This window comes from Acomys minous, assembly GCF_964271855.1.
Source record: "Acomys minous genome assembly, chromosome: 5".
NCBI classification, from domain to species: Eukaryota; Metazoa; Chordata; class Mammalia; order Rodentia; family Muridae; genus Acomys; species Acomys minous.
This window is the reverse complement of record NC_140494.1, coordinates 101,809,147-101,830,440: the sequence shown is the minus strand read 5'-3', so window position 1 is coordinate 101,830,440 and position 21,294 is coordinate 101,809,147. Positions and strand designations below refer to the sequence as shown.

The 21,294-nt window shown below is 48.0% G+C and overlaps 1 protein-coding gene across 1 annotated transcript in view; it reads left to right on the top strand.

The window, feature by feature from the left end:
- SORL1 (sortilin related receptor 1) overlaps positions 1 to 21,294 on the top strand; it is a 166,683-nt gene that overhangs the window by 131,578 nt on the left and 13,811 nt on the right. The window contains exons 32-42 of the mRNA XM_084782514.1: positions 29 to 178; positions 7,150 to 7,281; positions 7,860 to 7,986; positions 8,173 to 8,342; positions 11,368 to 11,480; positions 12,029 to 12,133; positions 12,901 to 12,973; positions 14,996 to 15,078; positions 16,150 to 16,246; positions 17,588 to 17,772; positions 20,112 to 20,231. Coding sequence (XP_084638640.1) covers positions 29 to 178; positions 7,150 to 7,281; positions 7,860 to 7,986; positions 8,173 to 8,342; positions 11,368 to 11,480; positions 12,029 to 12,133; positions 12,901 to 12,973; positions 14,996 to 15,078; positions 16,150 to 16,246; positions 17,588 to 17,772; positions 20,112 to 20,231 — 1,355 coding nt within the window. The remainder of the gene's footprint in view (positions 1 to 28; positions 179 to 7,149; positions 7,282 to 7,859; positions 7,987 to 8,172; positions 8,343 to 11,367; positions 11,481 to 12,028; positions 12,134 to 12,900; positions 12,974 to 14,995; positions 15,079 to 16,149; positions 16,247 to 17,587; positions 17,773 to 20,111; positions 20,232 to 21,294) is intronic.

Here is a 21,294-nt window from a genome sequence, read left to right as displayed (position 1 = left end):
AAAGTAATTTTCAAAACTGTTTTTCTAGCAAACACCACTGCTGCCTCCACTCCCACCCAGCTTGGGCGGTGTGACCGGTTTGAGTTCGAATGCCACCAACCTAAGAAATGTATCCCCAACTGGAAGCGCTGTGATGGCCACCAAGATTGCCAGGATGGCCAGGATGAAGCCAACTGCCGTGAGTATCCTCTCGGGGCCAGTTTCCAGAGCACTGAGTCCCATTCTTCTGCTTCACCTGTGGGCAGCTGGCTCCCGTGGTTACTATATTCTCTATGGGGGCCTTGCCAGGTGGACAACCGTCATAATATATGATAGTGATACTGGTTTTAGTAAGCTGGCTAAATTTTGAATACCATGGGCATGCATTCCCAGCAGAAAGATTCTGAATGGAAGAAAAAAACATCTTAAATGAGTTCTTTTGCTAAACATATGTAGTTCCTAAAAGCGCCTATTAGTAAAGCCATGGCCCTTTGGAAGTGTTTGGTGAGCATCTCTGAGGCGTTTAGAATATCCTATTGGACGGATCACCTGTAGCCCTGTGTTAGTGAACCTCAGGCGTCATCCCTGGAGGAATTATACTCAGGAAGAAACAAGAAGCCACACAGGGAACCTGAGCTCCATGGGACACCTGCATGATGGCTGTGTTGGGAACTGGCAGTTGTCCCACTGCCTGGTGTACCCAGAGAAGCTCCTTGGAATAGGCAAAGGATGCATGGACACACTGGCTGTCCTGCTAACTGATGCTTGGGGACCAGGAGAGAAAGTAGGCAGCCTGGATGCGAGAGGACAGAGATCCTACACTTAATCCTCGGCACCCAGTCAGCAAGTGTAGTTGCTGGCTGCCCACAGAAACTGCGTCTGGCCTGAGAAGGGGGAGGGAGAGGCTAGAATGATGCCACTCTACCTTCCACTAACCTGTACCCTCCTCCTGCTTTGGGGGTTGACTTATGGGGCTCTATCAGTCACCTGCTCACTGCAGACACAGATGTCCTAGCCTGCTACATGCCCCGTAGTACCAGGAAGAACCTTTTTCTTTCTTTAAAAAAAAAAAAAATTTATTTATTTATTATGTATACAGCATTCTGCCTGCACACCAGAAGAGGGCACCAGATCTTGTTATAGATGGTTGTGAGCCACCATGTGGTTGCTGGGAATTGAACTCATGACCTTTGGGAGAGCAGTCAGTGCTCTTAACCTCTGAGCCGTCTCTCCAGCCCCAAGAAGAACTTTTTTCATGCACATCTCATTTTGCCTGGTGAACACATAGCGAAGTGTCTCTTTCCCATCTCCAGCAATCCGCCTGCTTGGAAGACTAGCAGGAACCTCCACTCCTCCTCACCCATCACTACTTTGGTCTCAATTTTTGTCTCTTAAAGATTCTTAAGAAAAGAAAGAAAGGTTAAAGAAGACTTAGCCCCAAAGGGAACTATACCAAACATTGCCATTTCCTGATGGGATTGGGTCCTGGCCCCCAGCCCCAGTCCCAGCAGGACAGCCAGTGTGTCTGTCCCTCCGTCACCTTCTCCAAGGAGCATCCCTGGGTACATTAAGAGAGTAGGCAGTGGGATGGGACAGCTGCCAGTTCAGAACACAGCCATCGCGTCTAGTTATCAGCTAATTCCTAGGATTCGGCCCTGAGGAAATAGATGTGACTCAGAAAGATCAAGTTACTTGTACTTTGCCTTTGTGAGGTTTGTTTTAAATATGTCCTGTGTCCTTTTAAAATGTTCTTGGCACCTTGGCCAAAACCCTGAAGGCATGCACATCACACCTGCAGGTGACACAAAGCTAACAAGGTAGCTGAGTGAGTCTCTGATGAAATCAAGGCGTAAGGGGAAAAGCACTGAGATCTGGCCCAGTTAGAAACCTGCTTGCACACAGGCATGATGACCCAACATCAGTTCCCATAACCCATGAGAACTGAAAGGTGAGGAACCTGTGCTTCTACTCCTGGCATCAGGGAGCCAGAGGCTGGAGGATCGTTGGCCAGCCAGCTTAGCCCAGTGGGGGCCTATGAAAGCCCCCACTCTCAAAGGAAGTAAATGACATTCATGAAGATGATATTTCAGTGACCTTGGTACTCACACCCCTATATGTGTCCACGTGGGCTTCTACACACACATAAAAGGAAGGTAAATTAGCATCTCATGGTGAGTTTTAATGTGTTGCTCACTGCTCTCATTTCCTAAGCTTGTGTTCCTTCATTCTCCAAATCTCCTTGTAACTTTGGTATTGTCTCCCTTTTAGTAAAAGGAAGATTAAGCTTCAGGGAGGTCACTCCACCCTTCACCCCTCGCCCCACCCCTGGTCAGTAGCTCTAGGACAGTAACTCAAGTAGAAAGCTGTGGTCTTGCTGTCAGTTCAAACTGAATGTTCTTATCAAAGGAGACTGCACGGGAGCCCAACACAGAGAAATTAAATACAGGTTAGTGTAAAGCCCTACATTTGCCTTGACAGAAAGAAGAGAGTGGACCCCTGGCCCTTCTGATAGCAGGGCAGGTTGGCATCATACTTACACTCCCCCAAACCACAATGGGAACAACTTGGCCAAGAGCGAGCCATGGCATCAGGTGAATGTTAAAAATAATTAACAGGAAAGAAAAGCAAAGGGCCTCCCTCCTGGGTGATCGGAACGTGCTAATTGGCATCTTTTAAATCACTGTTTTCAACCCGTTCCAAATCTATCTCACTCACAGGGGGGTTACTTAGTTAAGGGTCTTAAAGTCAGGATGTGCTATTACCCATAATTCTCCTTGTTCCATTATTGTGGTCATCTTATCAAAGAGAAGATGTGTTTCCAGCAACCCACATTCTGTGCTCGGTGCCTGTCAGTCACATGCTTGTTAATCAGTTTAAGTCTTAGTGACAGTCTCACTTCCAGGCTTTCAAACTATGCTTTCCTGTTCCTAAAGTTTTAAGACACATTTCACAAAGCAGCCTCAGATCCCCAGTTGCCTTACTTACTGTCACTTCTGTTGTTGACTCTGAGTTATTATCAGCTGGGAGATTTCTGTGGCGGCCATCTTGTGGTTTTCAAGGCAATCAACTTCAGGACAGTTTGGCACCTTCCTGTGTCACCCACCCTGCCATTCAGTACCTCACCCCACCCCTCAGCATAACTCTTGGGTTGTCCCTTGCTGTCTCCTACACTCCCCAGAGTGACGATTGTGTTTGCAGTTCCTCTCAGTGCAGGATTCGCTGTGTGGGCGGATCCTCTGCGGTCCTGTTGCATGTCTCCGTCATGCATGATACTCTGTGCCGGGCGCTGCTCCCTGCATGGACACGTGGAGCCCAGCTTGGGCTTGTGAAGTCATGGCAGCACTGATTCTCTTTTTAACACGTCTCTATATGGCACATAGTCCTTGCCCTTGCCCTTCCCAAGACAAGTGCATTTCTGCTCAGATTATGTTAGATATCTATAATAGCATGTTCCTCCTGTAGGGGGAAATTTGAGTGGTAAAAATCTTCATAAGGGTTGCAAGAGAGATGGCTTCATGGGTAAAACACTTACCATTGCCAGTGTGAGGACCATAATCTGGATCCCCTGCACCCACATAAAACCTGAGCAGGCTCGGAAGCCTCATCTATGACTGCAGGATTTAGAAGGTAGGGACGGAGATCTGGAAACAAGCTGGCTAACTAGACCGATCAGTGAACTCGGGGCCCAGCTGAGAGAGCTCACCTTAATGAGCAAAGTGGAAAGTGATCAAGGAAGACACCCAAGGCCAACGTAGGGCCTCCACACACATGCCCACATAGATGCAAATGTGCGCGCGCGTGCGCGCGCGCACACACACACACACACACACACACACACACACACACACACGCACGCATGCACGCACGCACGCAAACAAACACATAGCTTCTTCGCAAAGGGTTTTGGCCAGTTCCTCTTCCTTGGTGCCCATGGATTCTGTTATCAGTGGGCTGGAAGCTTTCAAAACTGCACTTGGAACTGAACTTGTAGAGACTCTTTGCTTGTATTATCCCCTAAACAAAACAGTGTCACACCTGTTTACATAGATTACATTCTGCTGGGGGCTATAAGCCATCTAGAAACAACTTAAAGTATGTGGAAAGAGGTGCAGAGGTTATGTTTATTTGCCTTCACTGTTTTAGTTCACTGCTTTGTGTGAGAGAGCTTCGTACCCACAGGGAAACTGGAACCCGCCACAGAGATGCTGGAAGCAGCCGGCCCCTATTCCAGATCAGTTCATTTTTTCCAAGAACCCCAAAAATTTGCTCCTCTATCTTAGACAGTCTTATAAAGAGGCCTCGAATCTTCCCCATGAAAAGCCTGTGGTTGACCACAGTTGTAAAACTCCTCAACTGCCTCTGCTACCTCCTCCTTCTCTGGCCAAGCCTATGTCTTCCAACCCGGAAATATTTCCTGGGATTCTTTATGCCTTCCCTTTGAGCACCTTGACTGCTCCTGAGAACACCACCCACTTTCTTCCTGGGTCCCACCACTTATTGTCAGTCCAAATGATGCTGTAAGTCAGGGGTTCTCAACCTGTGGGTCGAGGCCCCCTTGGGATTACATATCAGATATCCTGTGTATATCAGATATTTACACTATGATTAATAACAGTAGCAAAATTACAGTTATGAAGTAGCAACAAAATACTTTTGCAGTTGGGGGGGTCACCACAACATGAGGAACTGTATTAAAGAGTTGCAGCATTAGGAAGGTTGAGGACCACTGCTCTTGATGGAAGACAGGATGGCAGCGCTTCTTCCAAGGCAACACACTCCTCTATCCTGGCTGTCATGCGGAGACTAAAAATGGCGCACAGCCCATTGCAGTATGTTTGGAGCAAGTTCTAGGAATCTAATAAGAATGTCATCAGATAACTGTGAGGAAACAAAGGTATAAATGTTCTATTTTGAGATTGTTCTACTAGCTAATTTCTTTGGTGGTATGTGTGTGTGTGTATGTGTGTATGTGTGCTGAGATCCAAGGACGGATTAAATTAAACCGTTTGTTGAAAGCACTTTAGTATGCCTGACACCAAATGATTCTGTGTAGTTACTGTGGAAAATACTGTTTTTTGTGCACAAGGGGGAGGCTCAAGGGCTGGGTGGGGCTTTGCTGTTGAGCCCCATGGGAGAATTTACAGTCTGAGCTCACAAAAGCAAGATAAAACCTCCAACATAAGAGCTGAGCAGACGCCAAGGTTAGAGTGCTCTCCAGTCTTCTGGCCACTGTGATATGTGGCCCCACATGTAACACCTTAAACAATACACAGTCTGAGTCAGACATGGCCTGGGCATCACTAGGTGGATAGGGCTGGCTCCTCTGGAGACTGCTGGGATAGCTGACCCTTTACTTTTCCCAGCATCTGGGAGTCAGCACTCCAGAAGGTCATGGCTCCTCCCCACCTTTACATCTGTCTGCTCTTCTGTCTTTCGCTATCTCTTTCTGAGAGCAACAGGAAAGGTCTCCGCCTTGAAGGACCTATGGAGTTAGCTGGGAGCTACACAAGTAATATAGGTGGAGCTTTCTCTGTCATTGTCCTTAACTTAAGTCCATCCTCTAGGCTTCCTTTTGCTATGCAAGGTAACATAGCAACAACTTCCATGGGTTGGGATGTGAAAGTCTTTGGCTTGGAGACTCATAGCTGCTCTCAGTTCCTACTCACCGGGGCGCGATGTCTCTGATACCCACCCTTTCTTATTCAGGATGGGGCAGGTGAGCATGGGTTTGAACAACGGAGACCCAACCCCAGACCAGCCTGAGAGAGCAGATTTGCTTTCTATGGCCATTCTATTCTCTCTTTAGGATTGTTTTCAGTGATATTGTCAGCACTCCCTTCTCTACAGTGAAGATCACGTACCCTTCACTAATAACCTCCTTTGAACTGAGTCACTTAACTCTTAGCTTACCTCTTCCTTCTCTTGTCAAAATGCTTCAGACTCGTGAAGTTGGAAGTGCCACATGCGCTCGCGTGCCTCTTCACATTACTGCCATTCTCCCAGTTATTTTTATTACCCAACTCAGAAGGCATAGCTTCTTCCAAGATTGCAAGCCAACACTAAGAACAGAGTAATCATCACTGCAGGGCATTGCTGTGCTCTGTCTGCTGGCCAAGACCAGGCCTCTTTGCAGGTGTTTGAGTTTATTAGATCCTTGCACCCAGGTAGCAGTGGGGTGCTACCCAGCTTTCCAGAGGGATGCCGAGCTTTGGGAGGTGCTCAGAATCACACTGAATAAGCATTTCAGCCCTTGTCTGGGCTGGGCATGGAGCTCAGTTATACAGAACCGCCTACTTGCCTGGTGCCTTTGTTATGGTTTCTCCCACTGTGATAAACACATGAGCAAAGAAACTCGGGCAGGGAAGGGTTTATTTCAGCTTACATACAGTTCCATATCACAGTCTATCACCAAAGGAAGTTGGGGCAGGGAGGAGCCTGGTAGTGAGGACAGGAGCAGAAGCCATGGAGGGGTGCTGCCTACTTGTTCAGCCTGCCCCCCTATAGTGCCCAGGATCATCAGCCCAGCGGTGGCACTGCCTATGGTGAGCTGAGCCCTCCCACATGAGTCATCAATCAGGAGTATGCATCACAAGCTTTCCCACAGGCCGATCCGATGACAGATCTCAGTTGACGTTCCTTCTTCCAAAATGACGGAAGCTTCTGTAGAGAAGCTAGCTGCTCTCAGTTCCTACTCACTGGGGCACGATGTCTCTGATACCAGCATGCCTGGCATGCACAGAGCCCTGGGTTCGATCCCCCAGCATTGCATAAACGGGGGGGGGGCATAATTGTACATGTCTGTAATACTAGCACCCAGGAGATGGAGACAGGAGGATCAGAAGTTCAAAGTCATCCCCGGGGATAAACCCAGTTGGAGGCAAGGCTGAGACACTTGAGACTCTGTCTCAAACACAAGCATAAGCAAAACCCTCATCTGGTCTGTTTGACTCCAAAGCTCCCAATCTTCCTGAAAGGAGATTGTAGTCGATGCTAATACAGTGCTACCATGTAGCCAGCACCGTTTTGCTTCCCCTTCCAGGCAACTCTGGAACAGAAATCAATAGTACAAAGAAGCCAGCCTACTTTATTTAAATATGATGAACCCCGGGCCGAGCCACAGAGTACGACATAACCTTTTCCCTCTGGGTTTAAGAAGGTTCTCTGTTTCAGCCACCCACAGCACCTTGACCTGTATGAGCAGAGAGTTCAAGTGCGAGGACGGCGAGGCCTGCATTGTGCTCTCAGAGCGCTGCGATGGCTTCCTGGACTGCTCAGATGAGAGCGACGAGAAGGCCTGCAGTGGTGAGTGACGGCCCCACCCCACACTTCCTTGTGGGGGCTTTAGCTACGACCTTTGGAGCTCTGTCTCCAGTTGAAAATGTGCTCCATCTGGGGGTGCCAACTGAGCGGAAGTGTGGTCTGATGTTGATGGACCATGTGGCCAGCTCCTCCCTGACAGGGAAGTCTGGGTGTGTGCACCCCACAATCTCTACCCCATGCTGAGGCAAGCACCATTGCCCCCCGTAGAGCCTCGTGCTGCAGGTGGGGTTAACTCAATCCTGTTGTCTAGAGTGTGTGCCATCCTTCAACTTGCACATCTTCTATTGAGAGTGAAGCTTAAACTGATCAGACCCTGGGGGGGAGGGGGGAAGGTAAAGTGCAAAAGAAACTATGGTGGGGAATGTGTTAGGAGAGCCTCGGAAAGGTACTAAGCAGGGGCAGCCATCACATTTTCTGGGATACCTTTCAGATTATGATTGTGTCCTCGTAACAGTTTAGACCACACTGGTTCTACCTCGAGAGGAGTTCTTTGAAACTCAAAGGATTTCTAAGATAGAACTTTCTTGGACCTCTCTCTCTCTTTCTCTGCATCTGTGTAGATGAGTTAACAGTATACAAAGTCCAGAATCTTCAGTGGACAGCTGATTTCTCTGGGGATGTGACCTTGACCTGGATGAGACCTAAAAAAATGCCCTCCTCTTCTTGTGTATACAATGTCTACTACAGGTAGGTCCCTTTTGCCGCAGCCATGGGCGGCCCTGTCAGTTCTCCTAGGATGGGCATGGAGGACTCTTGTTTTGTTGTTGTTGTTGTTGTTGTTGTTGTTGTTGTTGTTGTTGTTTTTAGCAGACTCACGCATCTCCATCACCCCACGCTGCCTCCCTGTGACAGTGTCTTTCTCGTTTTGCTCAGGGTGGTTGGAGAGAGCATATGGAAGACCCTGGAAACCCACAGCAATAAGACAAGCACTGTGCTAAAAGTCCTGAAGCCAGATACCACATACCAGGTTAAGGTCCAGGTTCACTGCCTCAGCAAGGTGCACAACACCAATGACTTCGTGACCCTGCGGACTCCAGAGGGGCGTAAGTACAGTTGACTCGACCTTATGCGCGAGAACGTGTGATCCTGGAGGTTGACCCGAGGGCCCTGCGCAATTATTCCTGAAGCCGCTCTACCACTGAGCTACGTCCTGAGTCCTTTCATTAATTTTATTTTGAGTCTCACTAATTTGCATCTGGCGCTCAGACTCGCTCTGCAGCCCAGACAGGCCTGAAGTTTGCCGGCTTCCTGCCTTTCCATCCAGGTAGCTAGGATGGCAGGTGTGCATTGTCACACGAGTTTCTAATGCATTTTTAAAGTCTGCGGTACTTGGGGTATGGGGCGGGGGGAGGTGTAGGTGTGCATGCCCCCATGTGTACATACCTTATATGCTTGTGTGCTGACTGGAGGCTAACTCTGGGCGTCTCTGTCATGCTCTCCATCTTGTTTTTTGAGGTAGGGTCTCTCAGTGAATGTGCAGCTCACTATTTGGGCTGGGCTGACTGGGTGCGGGCACTCGCCACTGTGTCCAACTTTAACGTGGGTGTGGGGATCTGAACTCAGGTCCTGATGCTTGTGCTGGAAGCACTTTACCCACTGAACCGTTTCCCCAGTCCCCAGGTCATAGTCATTAGAGCGTGTAGCAGACCTCTTCTTGAGGATGCTATTGAGTGAGGATGTGCTTATCTGCACTTTCCATCTGAGGACACATGCCCATTCCTTACGTGCATGGAAGTGCCGTGGCTACAGCTTTCCAGGCTGATCTCCCTTACCATGGCCCAGAATGCTCTTACCCCTTTAGAAGTCAATTTCAGATGCTTTTTACCACTGCCACCCCTGCCCCCTTTGGCATTTCTGGTCTAGCTTCTGCTTCTATTTTCCTTTTCTGGGTACTTCCCAGTACTTGATACCTTGTCACTTAATGTATCACTTAATGTGATAATCACTTATCACAGATGTCCTTATCACTTAATGTGAGGCTTGTGAGTGTTTTGTGGCTAAGATTTTACAAACTTAACAGATTCTAAGAGGGTTTTCCCCACGGTCCTCCCTTCAGAGCAGCCGATGTCTGTCCTGCAGGTCTGTTTACTCTAGTCATTGTCCCTATTGCCTGAAGTTTTTTGAATATGCCAAACTCATTGAGGAGTCTGCCTTGAATGTAAGATTTCTGTGATGTTTGGAAATTAGTCTCCTTTCTCAGGAGTCACAGCCTTAGACCTCTGCTTTGTGGTTGGAGAGTTTGAGGTGTCTGGGGCTCTCATGGACAATTAAAAGCTCAGAGTGAAGTTCCAAGGACCGACCAGACACACACACACACACACACACACACACACACACACACACACGCTCGTGTGTGCTTACACAGACACACACAGACACACAGACACACACACACACACACACACACACACACACACACACACACACCTGGATGACTCAGCCTGCCTAACTCTAACTTGCGGCCTGGGAGAGCCACTAATTTACATCACAATCTACTGAGACATCCGGGGAGAAGAGGAGAGGGTCTTGTCAACGTGAAGGCCAAGCTGTCAGCATTTTTAACAGACAGGCTGAGGCCAGTGCTCTCCAGCATCCCTTTTGACCTTGATTTAAGCCCAGGAAATTTCCTCTAGTTGTCTACTGTGCAGATGGATTTTTAACCTCTGGTTGATTCCTTTAAATTTTTTAAATGTACTTTAAAATCTTGCCTAACATAAAAATTGCACACATTTGCAGGAAACAGTCTGACATTTTGATACACATATGCAATGTATAACGACTAGACCACACCCATTAGGCTATCTGATAACTCCACTTGGCTTTTTGTTTGTTTGTTTTTGTTTTTCTTTGTATAAGGAACGTGCAAACCCCTCTCTGCTATCTCTTTTAAGATATTCAATTGGTTTTTGTCCCTCCCAGTTGTCCTGCTGTGCTGTTTCACATCAGGCCTTCTTCCATCCATCCCCCTACACCCATTTTCTCTCCTGCCCTCTCCTACCACTCCACTCTTGCAGGCTTGGGAATCACTAGCCCCTGCACTTCTGTGAGGTCACCCTGCTGGTTTTGCATATAAATGACAACAGTCAGTCTTCATCTTTTGCTTCATGGCTTATCTCGCTTAGTAGATTGCCCTCCAGGCTCATCCACGCTGCCACAAATGGCAAGATATCCTTCTTTGTATCTGAGTGATACCACAAAGTATATATGTACCACATTTTCTCTTATGCTTTGTCTGCTGATGTGCCTGTAAACACAACCTCAATAACGCGCTATGAGACAAAGAACCGCCACAAATGGCATTGAGTTCATCTACTGCTGGGCCCGGGGCCTGGCCTTAAGTGTGGTTTGCATACTTCTCTGTTAGAGACGACTAATTTTTCATTTGCAGGAGATGTTCAGTTAGAGATGGCTTCTGGGTTAGGGAGAGGGGCTTCTGTCCACTTCTTTCAGTGCTGAGACCCCATCTGGTGCAGACCCATGCAGTAGACTCTGTGCGTGTTGCCAGTCTGTGAGTTAGCTCGTGTGTGTGTGTGTGTGTGTGTGTGTGTGTGTGAGCCCTGCTGTGTGTAGAAGGCCTAGTGTCCTTGGTGTCTCCCATTTCCTCTGGTTCTTACAATCTTTCCGATTCCTCCTCCCCACCTCCATTTTCTTCTAGTTCTTGGAAGATGTTATTGCTATGCAATAGGGACCGCGCTAAGTATGTGGATTGCTTTGGGTAACGGGACTATTTTAATAGCACGAGTTCTTCCCGTTGATTTTTGTGAGTGGCAGTGCTGGTGTTCTCTTCAGCCTCTCTTATCTGGGCTTTAAATTTTTCATTGTAGAAATCATTTACCTTCTTGGTTAAATTATTCCTAGTACATTTTTTTAAAAAACAATTTTAAGCAAAGTTTCTTTTAAATTACTTAGTTACTGAGAAATACATTTGTTTTATTTACATATTGGTTTTTATGCCGTTGTATTTTATAACTTCATGTATCTGTCTCAACTTCTTATTGGTTTTCTATGCATATGATCAAGTAATTTGAATGCAAGGGGAACTTGGCTTCTGCCTTCACTGTTTTTTAGTGCCAGATCCCCCTCGGAGCCTGCAGCTCTCACTGAACAGTGAAGAGGAAGGTGTGATCATTGGGCACTGGGCTCCTCCCATCCACACCCATGGCCTCATCCGTGAGTACATTGTAAGTACTGTCCACAATCGGGGGTGCCTATCAGAGAGCTTTATGTCACCAGGAGGTGATTAGGTCCTGTGGACGATGACCCATCCATTGGGACGGCATCTTACTTAGCACGCCTGTCTTACTTTCTTTTCCTCTTGCTGTGACAAAAATATCCTGACAAAAGTAACTTAAGAGAGAAAGTTGACTCACAGTTCAAGGGTACCACCCACAATGGCAGGAAATTCAAGGCCATAAGAGCTGCAGCAGCTGGTCCCGTGGCATCCACAGTCAGGAAGCAGCCCTGGGTGCCTGTGCTCAGCTCACTTTCTCCTTTCATACAGTCCAGCAATTAGCCCAAGGAAATGGTGTGCCACCTAACCCTCAGTTAACCTAACCGAGGCAATCACCTGCGGGGCTGCCCACAGCCTCATCTCCCGGGAGAGTCCAGATCCTCTCAAGTAGCCATCAGAGCGCCCCTCCCTTCCCTTTCCCCACGTGCATCTTCACCAGGTATTGGATGGGCCGGTGGCCTCTGATGACCTTTTTCCTGCCGGTGCTTCTCCCCGCAGGTGGAGTACAGCAGGAGCGGATCCAAGATGTGGGCCTCCCAGAGAGCTGCTAGCAACGCCACAGAGATAAAGAACTTGCTTCTCAGCACCCTCTACACCATCAGAGTGAGTGGCTGCCTCCTCTCCCGCCACTGGCCAGTCCTAGAACCCAGGGAGATGGCTCCCTTTGTCAGCTCTATGCCTATGTTTAAGAGACAAGCACCTAGTTTCTTGTCTTAAAGAGGGAAGTCCAACTTTCCCCTCAGATAGCCAGGAGCCTGTGGTAAAGCAACTAGCTCTCCCTGCTGCCAACCAGATGCTCTGTTGGGTCTGTACTTTTGTGCTTGCCTCTTTTCGGCTTATCACTAGATACAGTGCTAAGTGGCATTAATAAACCAGTTTTGTGACATTCTTATCAAACTCAGTAATGTATTTAGCAGAAAGGAGAGATTTTTATGCAAATGGTGTTTACTAAAGCCATTAAGACACACCTCCTGGAGACTCAGTTGCACTGATAATTCCTCTAAGACTCCTTTTATGTGTGTGAAAATGTGTCTATGGATATAAAGCTTAAAGATTCACACATACACACATGCACACACACAAACTCACACTCATACACCTGCCTGTTAAAAGAATCTGGATTTCAATAGGATATATTAAATATAAAATAGGAATTTTACATTCTTAGGACTATTATAATTCTTTTTGCCTCTTGACCCTCTTATTTCATTTGCTGGGGCCTAATATTCTGGGTCACTCTGTCTGTATTTTATTTATTTATTTATTTCTGCCCTCACTCCTGAAGTCTTAACCATTTAGCTTATGCAGAGTTCTTACTATATGGTGTGTTACTTTTTTTTCCCTATTAACTCACACTCTGATTTGAAAAGGTGGCTGCGGTGACTAGTCGCGGAATAGGAAACTGGAGCGATCCTAAATCCATCACCACCATAAAAGGAAAAGGTAAATGAGTCGAGCGCTCCCATACTTAGAGAAGACAGGAGGAAGGCCTTTGGAAATGTCCTTCACTGAGCTGGAAAGGGAGGCCTAGCTTAGACAGCTCCTCGGAGCGCCTCTTCCCCAGCACAGGCACTCTTCAGGTTTACAAAGATGAGGAGTCTTTTGGGGCAGCCTTCGAGCTTGTTTTTCCTCCAAGCATCGATTTCCAAAGATCACTATGGCAGGTCCCTTTGTGAGCTTGTGCAACTTCTAACATAGGAGTCCCTTTTCACTAAAGCTGGACATAGCTTGCACACTCTTGTGATGCTGTTAAGGCACCTCACTAATGTTTGTGCCCCCTTCTTTGGTTACATTGACAAGCTGTGTCAGGGTTAGGGGTGGCACACAGCACCAGATCTGAACTTCTCGGTGCTCTGTAAACTCACTGGTCTGTGCACATGAGTTTATCCAATTGGTCCCTCAGAACAGCTGCAGGACAGGGGAGCAGGATGTAGTGTGTTACTTGCCCTGGGACACACATAAGTGACAAAGTCTGGACGAGAACTGCACATGCCTGATCCAAAGCCTGCGCTCTTAACCTTCCTGCTGTGCCCCTTCCCCTCCCACCCCGTGTAACCTCCCCCCAAGAGATCCCTGTGCCTGCTGGGCTGCTCTGCTTGCCGACGGGCTGCTCCCCATCCTGCATGAGGGCCTCTGGGGCCTGAGATCTTTGCCGTTCACCTCACTCCATACCTGGTATCTAGTAAAGCTCCATTAGAGGGTGAGTGGATTGACGCATCTAGATGAACAGTCCTGGAACCCATTGAACAGTGGACCAAAAGCCTGTCCTCCTGGTGGTGTCCTCAGCTCCGCTGCTCTGGCTCTGGGGACTTTCACCTCATGGCCTTGCAGATATTAAAAGCAACTGATCTCTGTGGCGTGGGATACGATTGGGTGATTGTGCTTTCATCTGAGCCTGTGAGACTCTCTGAGTGATGAAGACTTGCTGCTCTAAACTATGGGGGGCTGTGGCGATTGGGTAAGGAGGTAGCCGGAGTTGATGCTGCCAGCCAATCAGTGGGCAGAATGTTGGCAGGTAATAAAAAGGCTGTGTGGCCTGGATTCACTCTCCTTGAGCTCCTACTGTCTCATCATTTCTCTCTACAAAAATCTGGGCCAAAGTCCACAGTGCAAAAGAAGTGAGTTTGGGAGGCCACCTTGTTCCTGAATTCAGTAAGCACAAGTCTGCATTTGGAAATCACCCCAGGTCGTAGTCCCCTTCACTCTCTTCCCTGTGATTTTGCCAAATCTCCGCTCCTCACGTGTGGTTTGCTCAGGCTGGGCTGCAACAGAGAATTGCCGTGAAATAGCTGTGGCCTAGGGTCTTAGTGACTTTGGAAGAAAGATGAAGGACAAAGACAGCAGTGATGTCAGCTAGGTTCATTCATGACAGAGGCAGCAGGTTAATACCGGCACAGATGCGAAGGCCACCACATACCGAGTGTTTCTTGCATTCCACAAACTGTGCTTTTCGTTGTACGCAAATCCTGTGAGTGAAATATTGTCATCCTCATTGTGTGACTGAGGGAATCGGGCTTTGGAGAGTCGTGGCCTGCCCATCGTCGCCGTGATTATAGTCCAGGCTGACTTTTCCATAGCACCAAGCGCTGCCCTTCACAAAGGGCATGAGGGGGCCTGGAACTCTGTTGTCCCTCATGAAGACATCACTCACCCAGATCCTGGCTCTTGAAGAGCCAGGCCAAAGCTGGCCCATGTAGGGACATTGATACAGTGAAACTTACTGGGTTCAGCCTAAATGGCCAGGCTAGCTGACCGAGCCAAGTGTGTTGTGTGTTTACCAAGCAACTGCGGGCCCACTCTCCACCAGGGAAATGGTGGTGGAAGAGGTGGATGGATAAAGCCAGCGGGAGTGCCCTTGAGTTCCTCTGCTGAAAGGCCGCTTTGTCTGTTGAGATGAACGCAGTGACCTTCCACTTTCCTCGCTTTTCACACTGTGGTTTCCCTTTGATTCTTTTCTCTTTTCAGCGATCCAAGCACCGAGTATCCACATTGACAGCTATGATGAAAATTCTTTGAGCTTTACCCTGAGCATGGACGGTGGCATCAAGGTAATTGGGTGTTCTCGGGCTGGCAGCTGGGTGGGGCTTGCCTTTGTGTGGGAACTCACATGACTTAGGGCAGGGAGATTAGGGAAGATGAAGGAGCTGATCCGGTGGCCCTGAAATATCAGACCTAGGTTGTTCCCTTTCCCCCACGAAGAACAACTGCAGTCTCCGCGTGTAATTATTCTGCCCCTGCCTGGTGCCTTTCTTCTTTAACCATATAATTAAACGGTTCACAGCTCCAGTGCACAGAAAGACGTGGTGTTAAGAGACTATGTGCGCCCTGTAATTTTCATCTTTATTGGATTTCCTGGTACTCGGTGCTAATGGAGAAGTTCCCATTGTGGTAGAGCAACCTTCTTGGGACTCTCGGATGCCTTGGAAACCCGACTGCCTTGTGTCTCTCTTAGCCACCCTGTCTCTCCTCCTCGGCCACCACTGGTTCCTTGGAGCATCCATTTGCGCACCACGTTCCACCACGCTTATCTGTCCCTGTGATCTTGCGAATTGAAATCCACTTCTACAGTATCATTTTCCATCTGCTGGTTTCTCTTTCTGTGCCTCTCCATCCGTGATATTGTGGCAGGGTGGTCTTCAGAGTCCTTCTGCCATTCGCTTAAGAATGCTTAATATTCTGTTCTTAGTTTTTAAAGAGCACTACTAGAGCAGATGGCTTAGAGTGGGCCTTTGTCGTTAGTATTTGGTCGTGAGGACATTTTTTTCCCCCTACGTTTTCACAGATGTAATGATTTTTAGTTTAGAACATTCTCTAATGGAGAATTGGGAGAAGGTGCTCTTCCCTGATTTTGTGTGTCTTATAAACCAGCCTCTGTATTGACCTCTTTGCCTTGACTAAGAGGACAACCTGAGTTGAGGGCTCCCTTTAACTTCCACTTACTATAAATAACTGAATTTATTTAGTGGTAGGATAAATAGAAGCTGATGAAAAACTCAGATCAAACACCTGTCCACAGAAGGAGACCAGGCAGCCGAAGAGGCCAACCCTGCCTGTGTGTGTTCAGTGTGTCCCCTGACTTTGTCAGCTGATCCTGTCACATGCTTTCTGGTTCTTGGCAGGTCAATGGCTATGTGGTGAACCTTTTCTGGTCATTTGATGCCCACAAGCAAGAAAAGAAAACCTTGAACTTCCGAGGAAGCTCTCTGTCATACAAAGGTAACACCCCAGAGCTACATTGCTACATAAGCAGGAAGGAGTAAGCCAGATGGTGCTTTCCTGGGAGCAGAGCTTGTGTGGGGAGACTGGAAACGAGCGGGACTTGCTGGAGATGGTTCTGCATAGACAGTTCTTGCCCACTGAGGATGCTGTCTGCATCCTCCTGACTCAGGCGGAGGGTCTTTAGTTGCTGGCTCCTTGAGGCTTCTTCTAAACCTGGTGGTCCTCAAAGGAAGCTGGATCAGAGGAGGAGGACCCTGTAAGAAGCCAGATTCACTCCTATAGGTGGCTTTGCACTAAGAACCCAGCCAGATTCCATTACCTGCTTCAAGTTTTACTCCCTCTCAGCTAGTAAGAGGTCGCATGTGGCCTGGTGTGTGAGTGGCATTCCGTAAAGATGTGTCAACTCCATGGAAGAACAGCCAAATGAAAGGAGGAGGTGTTCCAGTCCTCACTTAGGTCTATGCAAAGTGAGAGCTCTATTAAAATTATTTTATCTGAAGACAGTCTCACAGGAAGATTTTTAATGTATTTCTAAGAGAAACCCTTCCATACCAAAAGTTGCTTATGGGTGCTGTGAATGGCTTGGGAGCTTTCTCCTTTCCTCTTCTTCAAGACTGTTTGAGAAGGACTGATGATGGTAGTTCTGTTTCCTCCTTGTTAGTCTTATGAAACAGAAATCACAGGTGTGCTGTCGTCATCATTATTTATTTATTATCAGTCCATTTTGTCTGTGCTGGGGATTAAGCCGAGGGCCTTGTGTGTGCTAGGCTGATAGTCCTTGGGTTTTGATAACCCATAAAGCTCAGGTTGGCCAGATATTCCCGTTGTAGCTCAGGCTGACTTCATGCTGGGAGTTCTCCTGCCAGCTGAGTGCTTGGATTATAACTATGAGCTTAACTGGGAATGCTTCCATGAACGTGAATGGCTGACCATCTCCTGGGGCAAGGGCAACTTACCAGTGGCTACACGACTGAGGAAAATGACTCCACATTCCCCAGCTGGTCGGTGTTTACAGCACCAGACACAGAAATGGACATCCTTGTTCACAGATTCAGAAACCCCCTTTGATTTCCTGAAATAGTTGGATTGATGGCTGTGAGTTTCGGGCCTCCGGTCACACAAGGCCACACAACTGCAGGAAATGTTATGCCAACTGCATGACCTCACAGCCAGCTTTAGAAATTATCCAGTCTCTAAGAATTACATGTGCCGAATACTAGTAAATATTAAATGAATTTGCAAACTATTGAAAAATAGGATGTGTAAACTCAAAGCCAGATTCTTGGCTGTCACCTCAGGTGCATACATCCGTGGCATTCCTCTTCCTTCTTTTCACAGTGAGCAACCTGACAGCTCACACGTCCTATGAGATTTCTGCCTGGGCCAAGACAGACTTGGGAGATAGTCCTCTGGCCTTTGAGCACATCTTGACCAGAGGCGTCAGACCACCTGCTCCGAGTCTCAAAGCCAAGGCCATCAATCAGACTGCCGTGGAGTGCATCTGGACTGGCCCCAAGAATGTGGTAAGCTGACAAGAATGACCATCCCAAGGCAGTCTGAACCCTCCCCAAGGCCAAGTCCCCAGACACCCATGCGGGGTTCTTCCCTGATGCTCTTGCTTCTTTTCTTCACCTAAACTCAAGCCACCTGCCAGCTCAGGCTCACCTTCTAAAGGGGCCTGGCATGCCAGCCAGCCCCTGCACCCCTGACCTCACCCACTGGGTAGACCACACAAGTGCAGTGCTGTATTCATGCACTAAAGAACTGGCTGAGTATGGAAGGAACAAGCTGAGAGATAAGGTAGGGTCAGAATACTTCCTCCTGAGTGTACGCACAGGAGGCCGGGTGCCTGAAGAGTATGTGTGAGCATATGCACGTGTCTGAAGGTGCCCTAGGCACGGAGCGGGGACTGACAGAGTATGTCTGACCCAGACAACAGTGCCACTTCCTATAACTGCTGGGTGGGGTGGTTTGGGGGAATCTCTTAATAGCCTCTGCTCCTTTGCATGGCCCACAATGTAATGCTGAGCAAGAGACAGTGACAAAAGCCCCTGACTGCCCCTCCTCAGCACTCCCTTTTACCTAGAAGGAGTGTACCCACTAGCAGACATTAGTCTCTAGTAAGAGGCTCAACTTGGTGCCAGCCCATTTGTCCCACTGAGCAGCCCTCCAGAGTAACTAAGGTGTAGCCTACAATTCAGTGGAGCAGCACACAGGACTAGGGCTTCTTGTTACATGCCAGTTCGGAAGAGTAGCCTTGCTTGTGCCATACCCTGGCCTGGGCATTCACTGGTCATACACAGCCACCTTTCATAGCTGATGGGTCAAGCGTGGCCCACTGCATGCTCCTGGCTGTACCCTGCTCCTGGCTCTCCATTGAGCACTCTGACGGTGTTCATGGTCATCTTCTCCACCATCTGTAAGGGACTTATCTTGTCTCCCAACTCCCATGGCTCCGGGGACCCTTTCCTATCCTAGTCACCCCACCTTATGTACCACAGGCCCTATTACAAGGAGATCATCCTACATCTGAGCACCGGGCCCCTCCTGGGACCACAGCCTCCCATTCAAGCAGTGTGGCTCCCTTGTTCCTTTCTTGCTATGCTATAAGCATTTGTGTTCCTACCTTGGATACCCTCAATTCCCCTCTTCCCAGCTCCTCCCAGCTATCTGGTCCCTGGGAGACCACTTTTCCTCTTCCATTGCCCAAGGTCCCTCTTCTCCAAACCTTCAGCTGCTGAGGGGAGTTACAGGAAGTGGCACTGTGGTCTGGGTCAGACATACTCTGTGAGTCCCCGCTCTGTGCCTAGGGCACCTTCAGACACGTGCATATGCTCACACATCACGTATGCTCTTCAGGCACCCGGCCTCCTGTGCGTACACTCAGGAGGAAGTATTCTGATCCTACCTTATCTCTCAGCTTGTTCCTTCCTATATAAACTCACCCCTCTCTCATTCCCTGCTGTACACTTAACCCAGTTCCCACTTCCCCGCTCTGAAATTCCCTCAGCTTGCTACATAGACCCATAGCATGTTCTTTAAGCATACCCTTGGTCAAATGAAGTTCGGGGCCTCTGTTGAAGGAACACACTTTCACCCCGGAGAGGACACAGGCCTTGCGATCTCCAGCCAATAAATGGTGTGCATCTTCAAGGTCCTCATGGGCAGACAACCTGCTGGAGCCACAGTCCTTGTCTGTACTCCATGCAGCAGGAAGGTTGGAAGATGGGCTGTCTTGTCGATGGAAGAGCCTATAGGGCACTTCTGCTTACATCTCATTGGCTGACACCTTGTTACTGGCTCTTCCAGCTTCCAGGGTGGAGGGGAAGCAGACTTCTTCCCACCAGGCTTCTACTGAAGGGAAATGGGGAGTGTTGAGGGAGCTGGCTTCATCTGTCCTCCTGTGTGGAGTCCATATGCTGCTGAGAATCCCACACGCACTTGTCAACTCTCACAGCTTCCCGCCCCTCAGTGTAGGCACTCAGCTCCCCTGTCACTGCTGTTCGATTATATACTGTCACCCCTCCTTGGCAATCCCCTCTTCACTCTGACACCTCATACAGTCCTTGGCATGGCATCCAGCCCTTCTCATTTGCCCTTGTGGCTGACTCGGTCTCCTTTTCCTTCCCTGCCCATCCCTTCTCAAGAAGAAGCTCTGTGTAAATAGGAAATGCTTCGTGCTCACTTTTGAGGGTACACACACAGCATGCCCATTCCTAAGCATGGTCAACATAATAAAGGTTAAAGGAAGATTTTTTCTGGGTGCTTTAAAAGCACTTCCAAGGTCTTAAGTTAGCAATTTCAAAGCATAAAGGTACAGACCCATTGGCTGATGGTCTTTTCCCGCCTCTGCCTTTACTAGGTTTATGGCATTTTCTACGCCACATCCTTCCTTGACCTCTACCGAAACCCTAGGAGTTTAACCACTTCTCTCCACAACAAGACAGTCATTGTCAGCAAGGATGAGCAGTATTTGTTTCTGGTAAGTTTTCTACACCAGAGAAACATGGGGTTTCTGAACTCAACCCTAGAGTTGGGGTACCTAAATTCATCTTCTTTGTAAGGTCCCACAGCCAGTTTCCTAAGTGCAGCATATTGGTGGAGCAGTGGTCACTTGGCATATGCATTACAATGCCTTTGCCAGAGTCTGCTCCTAGCAAGCCAGCATCTGTAGTGTTACATGTATGTATGCCAAGATGTGGAGAAAGGGCTGTCCTGCTTTGCTTTCTACTGCTGAGATGAAGACTATGACCAGCAACAACTTGCAGAAGAAAAAGTTAATTTCATCCTACAAGTTAGAGTCCGTTGCTGAGGGAAGTCAGGCCAGGAACCAGAGGCAGGAGCTGGTGCAGAGGCCATGGAGAAGTCCTGCTGCACTGGCTTGCCTCTTGAGGCTTGCTTAGGCTGTGTTCTTATATAACCCACCACCTGCAGACCTTACCATACCAATTATCAATTGAGAAAATGTCCCATAGCCTTTCCCACGGGCTAAATGATGGAGGATGCAGTTTCTCAACTGAGGGTCCCTCTTTCCAGATGACTCTAGCTTGTGTACAGTTAACAACAATAACACCACCACTACCAACAACAACAAAAATGTGGCTAACACATTGGTCAGTGTTACTTGTGAGAACAAAAGATTTGATACAACCTAAATCTTTCAAGGAAAGATTGGTGAAATAAATTATGGCTAATCCATGCAGTAGAATATATAACACCTGTCCAAAAGAAGGCAGCGCTGAATATACCTATATGGAAAAAAATCCAAATCCATTTCATTCATTTTTAGGAGGGAAAGCATAGTTGTGTAAAAGATTTTTAAAATATCAGATGCACATGTCTGTGTGTGTGTGTGTGTGTGTGTGTGTGTGTGTGTGTGTGTAATGCCTATGCTTACATATGTCTAGGGCATTTTTGGGCAAAGAACTATTTTATATTATTTCATGCTAATTGAATTTTAATCACGATTATGTGTTGTCAGCTTGTGGAAAAGCAGTTTAACAGAGGTTGTGTGAGCCCGTGTGGTATTGTTTTTCCTGTGTGTG